The sequence below is a fragment of the Oncorhynchus mykiss genome, chromosome 2 (assembly GCF_057628025.1).
Source record: "Oncorhynchus mykiss isolate SJ-2025 chromosome 2, ASM5762802v1, whole genome shotgun sequence".
Taxonomy (NCBI): Eukaryota; Metazoa; Chordata; class Actinopteri; order Salmoniformes; family Salmonidae; genus Oncorhynchus; species Oncorhynchus mykiss.
In genome coordinates, this window is record NC_143023.1 from 28624896 (window position 1) to 28641507 (window position 16612).

Consider the following 16612-nt stretch of genomic DNA (forward strand, 5'->3'; position numbering starts at 1 on the left):
CACACACACACACACACACACACACACACACACACACACACACACACACACACACACACACACACACAAGGACTTTAGTATAACTTAACCCTCTATTCCTCAGTGTGGTTTCTTTGACCGGGCTCGGCCGCCAGCGGATGACGTGTCAGACCGTGAGCAGCTGACTTCTGACCAATTAGCAGACGCCTAAGAACACTCACTGGCACCATGGAGACCAGTTCCTGATTCGAGGAGGCTGTTTGGGATGAGTTCCACCTCTTGAGTGAAATTAAATGAGATCTGCAGGCAGACTGCAAACTCACAGATCAAAGGTTATTTACCCCTTTTAAAGCTGATCTGTCATCAGTGAGTGGACTGCAAACTCACAAACCAAAGGCTGAAGTACCATTAAGATTGGTATTCAAACGGCACCAGAGTGACTGGGAACCATGCACACAGACGGAAGGCCTCAAGACAATTTTGGACAAGTAGAATGGACTCTGGTTCTAACCCTGCTTGTAGTTGAATATGTTTCTATGCACCGCTTGCCTCTGTGGGTTAGACTACTTGGGGATCTGTATGGTTGGATAATTCAGTTGGAGTTAACCAGTCTGGCTAACTTCAAATGGAGTTACCATCTGATGTCAGTGACTTGGTGTCCGCCTGCTTTCACTGTTAAATACATTCCATCATTGATCAATCACACACATGCACACATACATGCGCACACACACGAATGCACACGCAAACACACGCATGCACACACACACACGCAAACACAGGGGGCTGTACAGTATATATCTATGGATGGTGTATGTGCAATATTGGGATATTCTGTGTGATACTGAAGCTTGTTTACACTGGTATTATTTTATTAGAACTTGATGTTCAAATTGTTTGTGTATATTGTTTATTTAGTATACTATTGTGTATGTGAGTGTTTTTGTTGGTATATTAGTGTATGTGTCTTCGGAAAGTAGAAGAACCCTTAACTTTTTCCACATTTTGTAATATTACAGCCTTATCCTAAAATTCATTAAATCATTATTTTCCCTCATCAATCCACACACAATACCCCATAATGACAAAGCAAAAACAGGTTTTTAGAAATGTTTGTACATTTCTTTAAAAAAAAAAAGAACTATTACATTTACATACGTATTCAGACCCTTAACTCAGTCTGAGCTCCTAAGCGCTCTGAGGCAGGTTTTCATCAAGGATCTCTCTGTACTTTGCTCTGTTCTTTCCCTTGAATCTGCCAAAGGTGCTTCAGCAAAGTACTGAGTAAAGAGTCTGAATACTTATGTACATGTGATATTTCCATTTCTCTTTCAAAATAAATGAGCAAAAATGACTAAAAATCTGTTTTTGCTTTGTCATTATGGAGTATTGTGTGTGGATTGATGAGGAGAAAAAAACAATTTAATCAATTTAAGAATAAGGCTCTAACATAACAAAATGTGGAAATAATCAAGGGGTCTGAATACTTTCCGAAGGCACTGTAAGTGTTAAAACAGTGCAGTGTTTATAACGGGTCCAACTGTTTACAAAAAGAATGTGGGACTGGGCTAAATACAAAAGGATTTGCATTAACATTAGCATTATCCAATGTGAGAGGTTTAGGCCTAGATTCAATCAGACCCATTGTTAATCGGCACTAGCCAACAACCCCAGAATGATTCCAAACACATTTAAAAAGAAAGGGAAAGTCATTGAGTTACATATCAGAAAACACAACACTAAAGTATACAACATAATATTACTTCAGTACAAAGCAAAAATGTAATAGCCTAACAATGTCAGGTGATTAGGTGATCTTCTAGGCCAATATAGCAGTAACCTCAAGGGCTGGAGGTGGGGCCAAGAGTAATAATCTGGAGGGAGGTGATGCTATAGGCCAATATAGCAGTAACCTCAAGGGCTGGGGGTGGGGCCAAGAACACTAACTGGATATCATCAGGTCCCAGCTGAAATAAAATGAGTTGGTTGAGCCTTGAATGGTCTACTTAATTTCGTCTAATTGTAGTAAAATGAGTTGGGCCAAAGAGAGGGTGAGGGAGGATTGATAGATCCAATAGAATCCAATCCAATAGAATCCTTCTGCGTGCCAACAGGGAGGCAAAGGCAATGGCATCTAGCTGTCTATTGGTCAGGGAAGGATTGTTGTCTGGTACTCCAAAAATTGCCATTTCTGCACTAGGCTGCAACTCTATATCCAATGCTTCAGAAAGGGTTTTAAATATAGTGGACCAGTAGTCTGCCAGACTGGGACAAGACCAGAATATGTGAGTCCAATGCGCCATGGAGCTTTTACACCTGTGACATGTACCATCAATATTTGGGTAGAATTTGGAGAGTCTGGCCTTACTGAAATGGATACCTTAAACTGTATAAGGCCGAGCCGGGCACAAGAGGAGCTTCCATTTACCCCAAGTAAGGCGCTATTCTAGACTTTGTCCGAGGTCTCTCAACCAAGTCCCTTTTCCCTCTCAGATGACGGGTTATCAAGGGACATGATTATCAAACAAATAAATACATGGAAATACCTAAATACACTTGAATGGGATAATTACATTTGATAGCGAAGTCATCAAAATTGGCAAAGGTGCCATCTATATAAAGGTCACTAAACTTAGTAAGGCCATTCCTCTGCCACAGACTTCAAGCTGAATTTAGATTGATTGGATGGAAGAGGTGATTATTACATATAGGATCTTGAATAGAGAAATCACAGAATTTGACGGAATTAAGGCCAAATTTTAAGAGTATTGACAACAATTGGATAGGATGTATAGCGCAAAGCTGAAAGAGTAAGATTGGAGGTGACTAAAGCTGACAAAGAGGAAGAGAAATTGGAGATGACTTCTGTTTGACACCAGTCAGTTTCTGGGGTGCGAAGCCAGTAAACAATATTTTGTATATTCGCTGCCCAGTAATAATACATAACATTAGGAAGGGCTAGTGTGTTCTAGCTCTCTGGAGGAATGCTTTACGTATTCTTGGACTCTCACCGTCCCCCCCCGTCCCCCCCAAAAGAGGCTTGGGGAGAAAAATAGCTGATGTTTTGGCAGTGTCGTAGGTGTAACTGCATTGGAGCAGTCAGATTGGTGAGCAGCTGCTCTTGTTAACTGCCATGAAGCCACACCGTCCCACTGGCGTTAGAAGTTCAGAATGAGAAAGTGTAGGCTATATAGAAATAATGACGCTCAAATTGAAAATTTTACTAAATAATGAGGCTTTCTATCAGCCTAATCGAGGTGAAGATTACATCTCACAATCTCGTGTTTATATTTGTAAACAAGGCTACATGGGATTTCTCTTAATGAGACGCTGTGCAGCCAATGGTAATGTCCTCTTTAGGTATAATACCAGGAGCCAATTGTGGATTTGGCAGCTCTAGCGCAGTTACACCTCCGACACCGCCAAAACAACCACTATGCAGATGTCGGCTGAAGTGGACCTGAATGAATAGAGCCATTAGGGAGTAAGGTTCAAACTTAATTTCAATTTACTTCACTTCTAGTAATTCACAGTATGTAAATACTGTATGAAGGATTTTTGTCACAAATTTGATTTGTGTTTTGTTTTTGTACTGAAGAACACTGAAAGATTATTGAAATAAAGTGTCCTTAATTGCCAAGTCTACATTTTCTAATATTGTTTACTGTGTTAAGGTGTGGTTCCTCACTGTCTCTTTTCACTGTATTTTTATTGTGAACAATTGTTTTTATTGAATCACATCATAACCAATACAATCAATAAAAAAAAATACAATTTCCCCCCCTTTTGATCAACCCCCACTGCCCCTCCCACCCCAACTGTCACTTTCTACATTGACCTATTCCATCGGAGAAGCTAAGGTGGGTCTAGAATGGGCTCATTCCAGCTATCACAGAAGCAACAACAGGAATGCTGGACAGTACACCAGAGAAGACATCTGACATCAGAGGGCAGAAGAGAGCTGCCAGTCACAGCGAAGGAGAACTCAACTCGCCCAAATGCTACCTCAGTAGCCCCTCCAGAGGAATACTGCAGTTGTTACTGGACATTTCAAAGTACACAAAACCCCAGTTAGGGTTGCTCATCAAAAATACACACTCAGGATATTATACAGACCATTTTCGGGTCTTGGAAAAAAACGATACAATTTAATAAAACTCACAAAGGGAAATATATTAGAATCTGTAGGTATAAATATGTTTTATCCCTGTCAGACATCACATTATTACATGGAAGGCAATTTGAGATATTTTCCATCCTTTGGAAATCAATATAGTATTGTAATTTACTCCTTACTCTATTGCTTTAGAAAGATGGTATGAGTAACTTTGGGAAGATATCTTTTTTACTTTGGCAACTACAGTAGGTAAAAATATGAACAGGATGAACAATACATTGTAAACATTGTCTTACAAATACTGACATATGAACCAAACGTACATTCAAAAACAGTCCCTTCTGAAATGAATCGAGACGTTATTACAACTCACTGCATACCAAATGTAGACACACAAAGATGACGTAATAAATTAGTGATAAATTAGTTTCTATACAAAGGATGAAACCACTGTAGTATTATATTTACTATAAACAAAACACTAAATTCCCCTCCATGATAAAATAAATGGAAAATAACAGAAAGTGATACAAAAAATTTGTTGAAGATGCCATTTACTGTCTGGATTTGTGGAATTATGCAACAGGCCATCCTCTGTGCTGAGATGGATAATACATATTGTTTTAATACATTTGTCTCAGCGTAGTTAAGGGATTAGAATCAACACAACTAGTGTCAGGCTTCAAAAGTTGACTTCTATCCTCACTGAGAGCAAACACCTGTATTTATTCCTGTCAACATTGGCTTCTCCTGCTGGTAGAAAATGAATCAGGGAAACATTGACCTCTGTAACCAGTCACAATCCCATGTTCCAGCCAGTCAAAGGTGATGCCTGTTGTTTATGAAACAAGGCCATCAAGTATGAAGAAAGAGCATCTGCTCGGTCAGAGTCAGTGTGGCTAATGCTATGCCCACAGCTCCTACCAGTCACTAGTTCATAAACACTTCCCCGTCCACAGAGCCACCAGACGCTCTGATAGGACAGCCACACCCAGGATCAGAGGCAAACATGGACTACTCCTATCGGCCTTGCCCACCAGTAGCAGATGCACCTTATTGGGGTCTGATATCATTCCCCGGGCGTCTTCCAGGGCCACTACGGCCGCCGTGCTGGAGTTGAGGTCCCCTGTGGCCAGCAGGTCAAACAGGCAGGCCTGGTAGTAGATGTCCCTGGCAGGGAGGAGGGCTGCACAGTGGGCATGGGCTGCAGCAGAGAGCTGGCTGGAGGAAGAGGAGGAAGAGAGGGAAGAGGAAGAAGAGGGGCTGGGTAGCGTCTCTAGGCGCTGTGAAGGTGGGCAGCCATACACACACAGCTGCAGGTCCTGCTCGGGGGTGAATGCTTCAGCAATGGCGCGTGGCGAGCGTACTGACAGTCCCAGGGACCGCCCACTCTGACGCACCACCAGGGTGGTGCCGATGTGGGCGGCACGGATCTCAGCCTGGTGCCCAGGCAGATCAGAGTGGACGCTCAGGCTGTACTGGCCCTGCCTCTCCCCGCTGGTCACTGAGCCGTCCACGAAGGCTGCAGGAACATTGTCCAGCTCCGCCTGGTAGATCTGCTGCTCGATACACTGGCGCCAGTTTTTAAAGATGATGGTAATCTGGTGGAGAGACACCCCTGTTGTTACACACATTCTTCCAATGAGCTAGACGTACGTATGCAACTTTATTTATGTACAGTCGTGGCCAAAAGTTTTGAGAATGACACAAATATTAATTTCCACAAAGTTTGCTGCTTCAGTGTCTTTAGATATTTTGATCAGATGTTACTATGGTGTGTCAAAGGCTTTTATTGACAATTACATGAAGTTGATGCAAAGAGTCAATATTTTCAGTTTTGACCCTTCTTTTTCAAGACCTCTACAATCCGCCCTGGCATGCTGTCAATTAACTTCTAGGCCACATCCTGACTGATGGCAGCCCATTCTTGCATAATCAATTTGACAGAATTTGTGGGGTTTTGTTTGTCCACCCGCCTCTTGAGGATTGACCACAAGTTCTCAATGGGATTAAGGTCTGGGGAGTTTCCTGGCCATGGACCCAAAATATCAATGTTTTGTTCCCCGAGCCCAGTCCAATCCCTGTACCTTTTGCAGTATATCAGTCTGTCCCTGATGCTTTTCCTGGAGAGAAGTGGCTTTTTTGCTGCCCTTTTTGACACCAGACCATCCTCCAAAAGTCTTCGCCTCACTGTGCGTGCAGATGCACTCACACCTGCCTGCTGCCATTCCTGAGCAAGCTCTGTACTGGTGGTGGCCCGATCCCACAGCTGAATCAACTTTAGGAGACGGTCCTGACGCTTGCTGGACTTTCTTGGGCGCCCTGAAGCCTTCTTCACAACAATTGAACCGCTCTCCTTGAAATTCTTGATGATCCAATAAATGGTTGATTTAGGTGCAATCTTACTGGCAGCAATATCCTTACCTGTGAAGCCCTTTTTGTGCAAAGAAATGATGACGGCATGTGTTTCCTTGCAGGTAACCATGATTGACAGAGGAAGAACAATGATTCCAAGCACCACCCTTCTTTTCAAGCTTCCAGTCTGTTATTCGAACTCAATCAGCATGACAGAGTGACCTCCAGCCTTGTCCTCGTCAACACTCACACCTGTGTTAACGAGAGAATCACTGACATGATGTCAGCTGGTCCTTTTGTGGCAGGGCTGAAATGCAGTGGAAATGTTTTGGGGGGATTCAGTTCATTTGCATGGCAAAGAGGGACTTTGCAATTAATTGTAATTCATCTGATCACTCTACATAACATTCTGGAGTATATGCAAATTGCCATCATACAAACTGAGGCAGCAGACCTTGTGAAAATGTATATTTGTGTCATTCTCAAAACTTTTGGCTACGACTGTATAAAGACCTGTCATGGATTGTACATAGTTATATTTTAAAGGTCCAATGGAGTTATTTTTTTATCTCAATAATAAATAATGTATGGGTAATAATAACAACTTACTTTGATTATATTCAATAAAAATAGTCCCCCCAAAAATGATAGTTTCTTGGCAAAAAAAACTATTACTCAAGCAAGAGTGGGGAGGGAAAAACTGAAAACTAGCTGTTATTAACAGAGAAGTTTGGAACTCTCTTTCTTATTGCTGTATTAACAAATTTACTGCCTGGTGATGTCACCAGGTAGGCCAAAACTCCATCCCACTGAAACAGGCAGATATTTCAGGTGGCCTTTTCAAACAGCTCTTACACTAAAAGGGCATTATAATAATTTCCACAATTTTACAGTATTATTCAAACCTCAGGGTGGAAAATCGCATTTTTGACTGCACTGGGCCTTTAAGAACGGAACGTAAGTTGTATAATTAAAAATATATATATTTTATAAATGATAATTTACTGTATATCATTTTAGAAATGAGGCCTACCGTGGTGAGAGCCGTGGCATATGCCCCTCCTCTCATGGGGGCGCTAGTTGCCTGAACGTATAGATACTCATTATCTATCAGTGGCCAGGCCCCTTGTACAGCGCACGTCTGGAACTCATCACGGAAGGTGCGAACATGGGGATCCCCGAACACCCCACAGTGGAGATAGTCAGGGGTCCGGCCCTCACGCTGGAGGTAGCCCTTCTCGTAGATGCAGGCGTCCCCAGAGATGGGGGCCTGTGGCAGGGGCCGGGGCTGAGCGGTGGGGCCTGTCCTGGGGCAGCTGTGCTGGATGAGGAGGTCCTCGATGCCCTGCACAGCCGAATGGTAGGCCAGATCTCCCCGGCAGGCACGGGCCATGCGGCGGGTACACATGGCGTAGGAGCGGAGGGCGCTGCAGTAACCCGCATTTCCCCCCTCTCTGCTGCCCCCTCCGCTGCCCCCAAGGTCCAGGGTGACAGCTACAAAGTCAGAGTTGCACCTCAGGATGCGACAGGATGCCCATACTGAGGGAGGAGGGAGAGAGGTGGAAGCTCCAGATCATATACCACAAATTGACAATAGTAGGAGCAAAAATATGTCTTTCCATTGAGCATGTAACAGAAATATCACAGTTGCTTGACATTATTGGGAAGCTTGAAGACAAAAGCTGTGGATCATTGAAAGTACCTTGCAGGCAGCACAGGTGAAACAGTAGCAATGCCACTATGATGCTGCGTTTCCATGACAGCTGTGAGTAGTGGCTGCAGAGGGCCAGTGTCCCCATCCCCTTCCAGCCTCAGGCCGAGGGCTGCAGACCAGGCTCAGGCTCAGTACAGGGGCTACAGCTGCAGGCAGGACACAGATAGAGAGAAACATTACACACTGTGGCCTGTAGGGGGAAACCCCACACCACTACCACAGGCACAATCTAGGCTCGACTCCAGTAGACCATTTGTCAAGATAGAGTGCAATTTGTATTGAATACATTATCAAATGCATATTGTAATATTTTATCATATAACAAGCGGATCACAAGATCTATGTATTTATCATACCTAGTTTGAAAGCAAAACACAATATTTACAGTCAGAGTAACATGTGAAAAACAATACAGAAAGATATAATTGTAAGTAATAAAGTAGATGTAGTTCATACCTTTTTGAATAGTTGCTAACTACTTTTTAAGACTGTGTGTTTGTGCAAAACGATCTCCCACACTCTTGGAACCCATCAACAGCACTCAGACTGAAGTCAACACCGTTGTGCTTGGACCTGGACAAGATGATGGCAATGGAGAGAAAACTGTTGACAAACAAACATTCAAGAATCAGAGAAAAGCAACACCAGTGGCCACCATTTGGTCACATTTAGGAATAGGACCAATAATTTGATCAACAGTCTTAGTTTGTGAGGGCAGTCTTATTCACCTGACCACTGGTCAGGTCATATCATGTTTGAAGCTGCCATAATGATAGCCATAATAATAGTCCTATAAACAGCAGTATTTACATTACAGAGCTTAGGTTTCCATACAGTAGATAAACTGCCCAAGTAACCTAACATCTGTGGTAACCATTGGCATAGCAAACACTTATCTGTTAGTGTTGTGAAGCTAGGCTTGAGACAAAATATAGTAAAACAAAGAAAAACTATGGCTTACCATGTGTTCCACAGCACTAAGCATCAAAACCCCATTTTATGTTGTATTTCAGTTCTTGGTATAAAGCAAGCATTTACCCGTCAAAGCTAGGCTACAACAATGTTGGTCACTTGGTCAATTGGGCATTTTGCAATTTGGACTCTTCTCCCTTTTCTGTTTGCCAGTGGAGAAGAACAAACAAGGGCCAAAGAAAGTGGGTAAAACAAAAAAGCTTATCTTCGTCAAGTCCAATTTAGTAACCAAAAGGATGGCATTATTGTATCTGATTTATGTGTGGAAAGATCTAAGTTTAAGGAAAGGTGTAGGCCTACATTCCGGTAAAACCTTTGGCAGTACAAGGCATTCCTAAAGCATTGGTGCCATTGGAAGTGTGCCTTTGAAAGCGACATGGCATGGGCTAGATTGAACCATGTGTGCAGTGCGTTTGTGTGTGGTCTTCTCTCTCTCTCTCTCTGAACCAACACTAAAGTCTGACCTTTATTACAGTTTGGGAGACCTGTGCACTGCGCCAGGGAGAGGGGGTATGAAGGGGGGGGGGGGGGGGGTTACGAGAGCAGCAGGGGCAGAAATAGAGCATGCTAAATATACCAGACTCTCTCTCACTCCACCCAGCCCCTTTCCTTCATGTGTTCCCCTGGTCTGAAATAGTTTGGTTCTACAGGGCTGAGGAGGGAAGGGTAAGCAGGTGTTCCCAACGGCAGTTCCAATACTCAGGGAGGGAGTGGCTATGGCTACTAGCTGTCACAATCAGTCTTCAATCAGACACATCTTCAACTTACATTATCAAATGAATCTTATTTAACGGTATTCCAACTAACAGCAGCAGTGTATAGCACTCTCCAAACCCAGTCTCTTCACTTCTGTTTTCAACGTTTTTCAATGCCCTAGATTGGTCTCCTTTTGTTGTCCAGTGGGCATTGTGTTCACTAGTGTAGTGGTTGAGGTCTGGAATGTCGGCCAATGGATTCTGATGCAGCTGCACTTTTGGAGTGGGGGTGTATGCCCCCGCCCCCCTTCTTTTTTTTTTTGTTGCACTGCTTTGAAAATCCCGGTGACCTCCCTCTGTGCACAGTCCAACAACACTGACAGGGTCCTGTTTGTTCCATCCATGAACAGCAAATAATTACTGTGCATTCACACACAAACAGTCGCTTGTGAATTAAACACCAATACGGTACTACTTTTAGGGCAACACTGCACCCATACCCTTGTTTAACCACAAAACCCTAACTCCCCTTCACACACACACACATTTGTTTTACTATTCTTGTGGGGTTCAAACCTAGCCCTAAACCTTAACTTAACTCTAACCCTAACCTTAACCCAAAACCTAACCTTAACCCCAAACCCCTAAAACTAAACCTAATCCTAACTCCTAACCCTAAAACCTAATTCTAACCCTAATTCTAACCCTAAATCTAAAATAGCTTTTATTCCTTGTGGGGAAGAGCGAATTGTCCCCACTTGTTTGAATTTTCTTTGTTTAGGCTACTATCGTTATGAGGACCTCTGGTCCTCACATGGATAGTAAAACCAAACACACACATACACAACGTCACCATAGAGGTGGGTTGGTCACATGTGCGATTTAGGGATGTTTTTTCTCACAGCTTGGCCTGGAGTGACATGTCAACGTGCTTCTACATGTCAACAACAGCTCACATGAAGACCAGTGGTTTTCACTAATTCATTAGATCAAACCTCAACTGGTATTGGACATAAAGACCACAAACACAGAGCAAGCTGTTGGTCGTTTGCCTCAACCTCACTTGATTTATTGATGGATGAGACTTTAATGTGAATCCAATCTGTTTGTGTCTGCATGGGAAAGGTCAATGCACATCATAGCATCTTTGTATTTGTAATAGTGCAGCTCTCTCTCTCTCTCCTCTCAAGGTTTCCTTCCATCTGAAGTTTTCCTTCCCACTGTCACATGTCTCAACTGCATTTAGACCAGTGTATTTTGATGGTCACTATCAAAACATTCAAATAACTTCAGACTGATTGACTAATTGTATGATCTATTTTATTGATAATCTATCTATTGTACAAATCTATTGTATATTCTATCTATATCTATCAATATGAATTATGCGTGAAAGCATAGGATTGATTAAAACAATTATTTATGACAATCAATAGCTGTACTTCAGGACAATTCAGGGGGCACTATTACATGAATTAATGGCTAATATATGGGTATCATTCTATTGTTGTTGTATAACTGCTGATGTAACCTTAAATTCCACATGGCCAATGTCACCCAAGTGTCAGTCTACAGTACATGCCATTCTGCTGTATTTCTTGATTTACTCACAATGACAGGGAGTTTGTTCTAATATTAGGCCATGGAGAAACTATTTAAAGCAGCAAGTTCCATTAGGGGACAGAGTGAATTGTTCTATTCTACAATGTTAGAAAAAACATGTTCCAATCAAATGAAAGCTGTACAGTTACTTGACCCAATCCATACATGTTCATAACTCACAATGAAATAGCAGTATCTCCTGGCACACTGACTAAATCAACATTGTTCCCACGTAATTTGAATGAAATTAGGTTTAACCAACGTGGAATAGACGTTGAATTGACTTCTGTGCCAAGTGGGCAGGTAAATAATATGCCACATTTCTGAATTGTGTAGCACATGATTAATTTAAGAATGAACCAGGCAAAGCACCATTCATATCCTCACCCAATCACACCTCTGCTGAAGCTCCGTATGAGGCTCTGCGTAAATGTCCCCACCTCACTCGTTCCAATAGGAAAAAGGCGAAGTAGGTTATGCCTGCACTGACACCAAACTCCCACACTGTCCAAGTGAGCTGCCGACACTGATGTCCAGTCTCAAACTGGTTTCATTGCAAGCCGCTACTCCTTCCTCTCTCGTTGTCGGCTCTCAGATGAGTGAGATATTTGACAGTGTTTCTCCACGAGTGGTATAAATCACTCGCGTCGAACACCTGCTGCTCGCGTAACAACTGTCCACTTGGGCGCACACTCTCCTAGGCACCGGGGGGCTATTTCAAACTATCACAGTGGCTCTGGCAACCTGTTCTATTTGCAACCTGTTGTTGCTAGTGTGTTTTCTTATTTTTATAGTAGGCCATTCTGTATTTATTGCCCTCTTGGTCATAAATCCCCAAGAAAGTCGGTTCAAGCAGTTTTGACAGATATCGTAGCCAGTTGAGTCAAAAAAAAGTGTAGACTTTTGTCAATATTGCACTGGCTGGTCTCGGGGCAATTCGTATTATTCTGTGCATAAATCTTTGACTAAATGAATCTTCTCCATTTAGTATGATATATTATGCTACGTTATTCATACGAATAATAGGTCGAATTGTGCTACACAATTCAAAAGTAGCCCATCATTCCACAGGGCAAAAACTGGTTGAATCAACGTTGTTTAAAGGTAATTTGTCAAGGTATTGTGACGTGGAATCTATACTGAACAAAAATATGAATGGAACTTGTAACAATTTCAAAGATTTACTAAATTCCAGTTCATATAAGGAAATCAGTCAATTGAAATAAGGCCCTAGTCTATGGATTTCACACTACTGGGAATACAGATATGCATGCATCTGTTGGTCACAGATACCTTAAACAAAAGGTAGGGGTGTATATAAAAAAAACAGTCCGTATCTGGTGTGACCACCATTTAGCTCATGCAGCAGTCTTCTTTGCATAGAGTTGATCAGGTTGTTGCAGTCATCATGCCAATTGCACATTCCCTCAAAACTTGAGAAATCTGTGGCATCGTTTTAGAGTGGCCTTTTATTGTCTGCAGACCAAATTGCACCTGTGTAATGATCATGCTGTTTAATCAGGGTCTTGATATTCCACATCTGTCAGGTAGATGGATTATGTTAAAAGGAGAAAAAAAAGGAGAGGAGGCAAAGGAGAAAAATGCTCACTGACAGCGATGTAAATACATTTGTGCCCAACATTTGAGAGAAATAAGCTTTTTTTGTGCATAATGGAACATTTTTGGGATCTTTTATTTCAGCTCATGAAACATGGGACCAACACTTTACATGCTATGTTTATATTTTTGTTCAGTATACATTGAAAATACATTGGATTTGATAAAAGTAATCAAGCATTGTTTTTAGGGTGAAATTTAAGCAAATTTCAACATTGACAAACCTTGTATAAAATATGTTGAATTTGTGCCTTTAAAACAACATCAGATCTTCAACTTTAGATCCATTATCAGAAAGAAATTATAATTATAAGAATTCTACAAAAACAATAGACAATATAATAGGCCTAAGGTTTCAACCTTTGATGTAAAGACATTTAGTGATATTGAATTTTGTTGGGCTGTCAATGTAGCCGATGCGAAATGGCTAGCTACTTAGTGGTGGTGCGCGCTTGTAGCGTTTCAATCGGTGATGTCACTCGGTCTGAGACCTTGAAGTAGTGGTTCCCCTTGCTCTGCAAGGGCTGTGGCTTTTGTGGAGCGATGGGTAACGATGCTTCGAGGGTGACTGTTGACGTGTGCAGAGCGTCCCTGGTTCTTGCCCAGGTCGGGGCGAGGGGACGGACGTAAAGTCTATACTGTTACAACACAACCAATCAACACAACCAAATGTCAACATTTGATGGAGATGTATCTTCTGCTTGGATAATTCAATCTGCCACTCTTTTGAAATACAATAAATAGCCTATTAACTTGTTAACAAATAATATGTTGGATTCACGTCTCCAACTCAACCAAAAATAAATGTACACAAATGGGATGACTCAGATGGAACTAAAATGTATTAAAATGTATTTTAAAAATATGTTTCAGGCCTTTATGGTAGAGTGGCCAGATGGAAGCCACTCCTCAGTAAAAGGCACATGACAGCTCACTTGGAGTTTGACAAAAGGCACTTAAAAGACTCTCAGACCATGAGAAATATGGCCTGGTCTCTGGTCTGATGAAACCCTGAGCGCTCAGGGCCTCTTTGACTTGAATGCCAAGCGTTACGTCTGGAGGGAACCTGGCACCGTCTCTACGGTGAAGCATGCTTGTGGCAGCATCAGGCTGTTGGGATGTTTTTCAGCAGCAGGGACTGGGAGACTAGTCAGGATCGAGCGAAAGATGAACAGAGCAAAGTACAGAGAGATCCTTGATGAAAACCTGCTCCAGAGCGCTCAGGACCTCAGACTAAAGCAAAGGTTCCAACAGGACAACGACCCTGAGCACACAGCCAAGACAATGCTAGAGTGGCTTCGGGACAAGTCTCTGAATGGCCCAGCCAGAGCCCGGACTTGAACCCAATCGAACATCTCTGGAGAGACTTGAAAATAGCTGTGCAGCAACACTCCCCATCCAACCTGACAGAGCTTGAGAGGATCTGCAGAGAAGAATGGGAGAAACTTCCCAAATACAGGTGTGCCAAGTTTGTAGCGTCATACCCAAAAGAAGGCTGTTGTCGCTGCCAAAGGTGCTTTAACAAAGTACAGAGTAAAGGGTCTAAATACTTATGTAAATGTAATAGTTCCGTTTTTTATTAGTAATACATTTACAAAAATTCTAGAAACCTGTTTTTGCTTTATCATGATGGGGTATTGAGTGTAGTTTGAAGGGATTTTTAAAATCCATTTTAGAATAAGACTGTAATGTAACAAAATGTGGGAAAAGTCAAGGAGTCTGAATTCTTTCCGAATGCACTGTACATATAAATGTTGATATTTGGTTGCATTTTAAACCCCCAAAAATTCAATATTACTTTCGTAATACAGTAAATAGCCTAAAGTTAAGGCTATCTTGCAAGCTGATGTAACATTCAACCTTAAAATGAGTAACACATCCATGGCCACATTTTGAGGTTATTGTAACTATACTTCTTATGTAATCATATAAAATGTGTACAGTATGTTCAAGATAACATGCATAGGTCTTCGCAGGTCTTCACAATTGCTGTAATAATCTGTGCAGAATCTTGAACGGCCTTGATCACTTACACCATGTACTTTTAATGTAATCTCAACTGCAATCCAGGTCATTTGGTTCTGCTCTTGTATTAAGCACAGTGATAACCCATTCAACTGTTGTATAAATAAACATAATATCTGACATTGTTTTCCAATTTGAACTTTGCTCTACTTTTAAATGGTTGAAAGTGAAGTGATAGACATTCGGGTGACAACTTATCAGACATTGTTTTTCCATTGGAATTAGGTTGTGCTTTTAGATGGTTGGAAGCATATTGATTCAAAAACATGAGCTGGCGCATACCCAGAATAATAGTTAGTGTGGAGCTGCTGACTAACGGCGAATAAACTATAAACTATCAAAATAAAGAAAGTTGCACACTCCATGTGTAAACTCCCAGCAATTGAATGGGTATTTACCAACGTTTCAGCATCACTGTGCCTTCCTCAGGGAAGCATATTGATAACATATTGAAAATTCTGCTAACTTTTGGCTGTCTTTTTGAGTGGGTGAATATAGGTTGTAATCTCATTGATCAACATCTCAACCAAATACTATCCAATTATCCATGTTTTGATAAGGTGGTGTGCCCAGTGGGATACCTCTTACCAGGTCATAAAATAGCATACGAATTGGATAATGTGATTTATCATACGTCTTGGATGATGTATAGTATTGTATATCTTTCTCTGAGACCAGAGCCCTTTACTATGAATCAGTTAGCAGGTACTGTAACTTTGGTCAACTCTGAGTTCAACTCGGGTTAACCGGTACCATGCAAGTCACTCACCTTTTAGCCAGGTAAATTTCCATGGCAACGAATCCTTCAGAACTAACCTGCTTGGGGCAGGCTAACTCAGGGCTAACTCAATGTGTCCTAAATAAGTGTCTGAGCCACTAGTTGAGGACCAATTTTAAAGAATGTGGGTGTAAAAAAAAAAATGGAAACGTTAAATACCTATCACATTACACATTTAGTAATGACAGCATTTGCTTTCCAAACTGTACGTTTTTTCGCGCAGTTGTATTTTGAAATTTGCAAAAAGAAAACTGACAACTGTAACCAACCAATGACATTATAATCCATAGATGGCAGTTCCCATTCAAGTCATGACTGGTGGCCATTGCTAGTGTATTCATGAGTTTATCTGTAAAATTGCCAGACCCACCAATGGATTGATATTTCAGCATTATCTCAATGAAGAGTTCGCCTTCGACTAGCCATGTGCGACATGCACACGCAGTTACAAGCCTGCTAGAGTTAGCGGCAGGCGGACGAGCAATATCCACCGTCACACGGATGAAGCCTGACCTGGAATGTGAAGATAACTGAAGCTGGCTAGCTTTATAAAAGCCTGAGTAGATCTAGTTTGCTTCGTAGTATACCACTCAGGTTGCTTGTTGCACCATAACAACAAAGGTGAATTACGGGGAGAAGTTACGTTGGTGTTTTGGGAAACTAACGACAAATGTTTGGATAATTTACGTAAAAGGTTAGGGGAACTAAAAAGACAAAGTTTAGGTAAATTTACATAGCAGGTTGGTGAATTTGGTTAA

The 16612-nt window shown here is 41.7% G+C and overlaps 2 protein-coding genes across 7 annotated transcripts in view; one reads left to right on the forward strand and one right to left on the reverse strand.

Annotated features, from left to right (window-relative positions):
* LOC110534631 (integrin alpha-8) overlaps positions 1–3624 on the forward strand; it is a 61945-nt gene extending 58321 nt beyond the window's left edge. The window contains exon 30 of the mRNA XM_090195388.1: positions 104–3624. Within this exon, the coding sequence (XP_090051514.1) occupies positions 104–190 (87 nt within the window). The 3' untranslated portion in view covers positions 191–3624. The remainder of the gene's footprint in view (positions 1–103) is intronic.
* A 60-nt stretch (positions 3625–3684) lies between these two features.
* Positions 3685–12513, reverse strand: LOC110486163 (hemojuvelin). Of its 6 annotated transcripts, none has more exons than XM_021557608.3 (5): positions 11822–12513; positions 8622–8738; positions 8154–8311; positions 7485–7990; positions 3685–5697 (listed from the first exon to the last, which is right to left on the reverse strand). In XM_021557608.3, the coding sequence occupies exons 3-5, from the start codon at positions 8248–8250 to the stop codon at positions 5032–5034; spliced, it is 1269 nt and encodes a 422-aa protein (XP_021413283.3). In that variant the 5' UTR covers positions 8251–8311; positions 8622–8738; positions 11822–12513; the 3' UTR covers positions 3685–5031. The 6 variants fall into 6 exon arrangements, with proteins under 6 accessions (XP_021413283.3, XP_021413259.3, XP_021413266.3 ...); XM_021557584.3 differs by having other exon boundaries at positions 8622–8768; positions 11822–12133; XM_021557591.3 differs by having other exon boundaries at positions 8622–8768; positions 11832–12125.
* Between the last annotated feature and the right edge of the window lie 4099 nt (positions 12514–16612).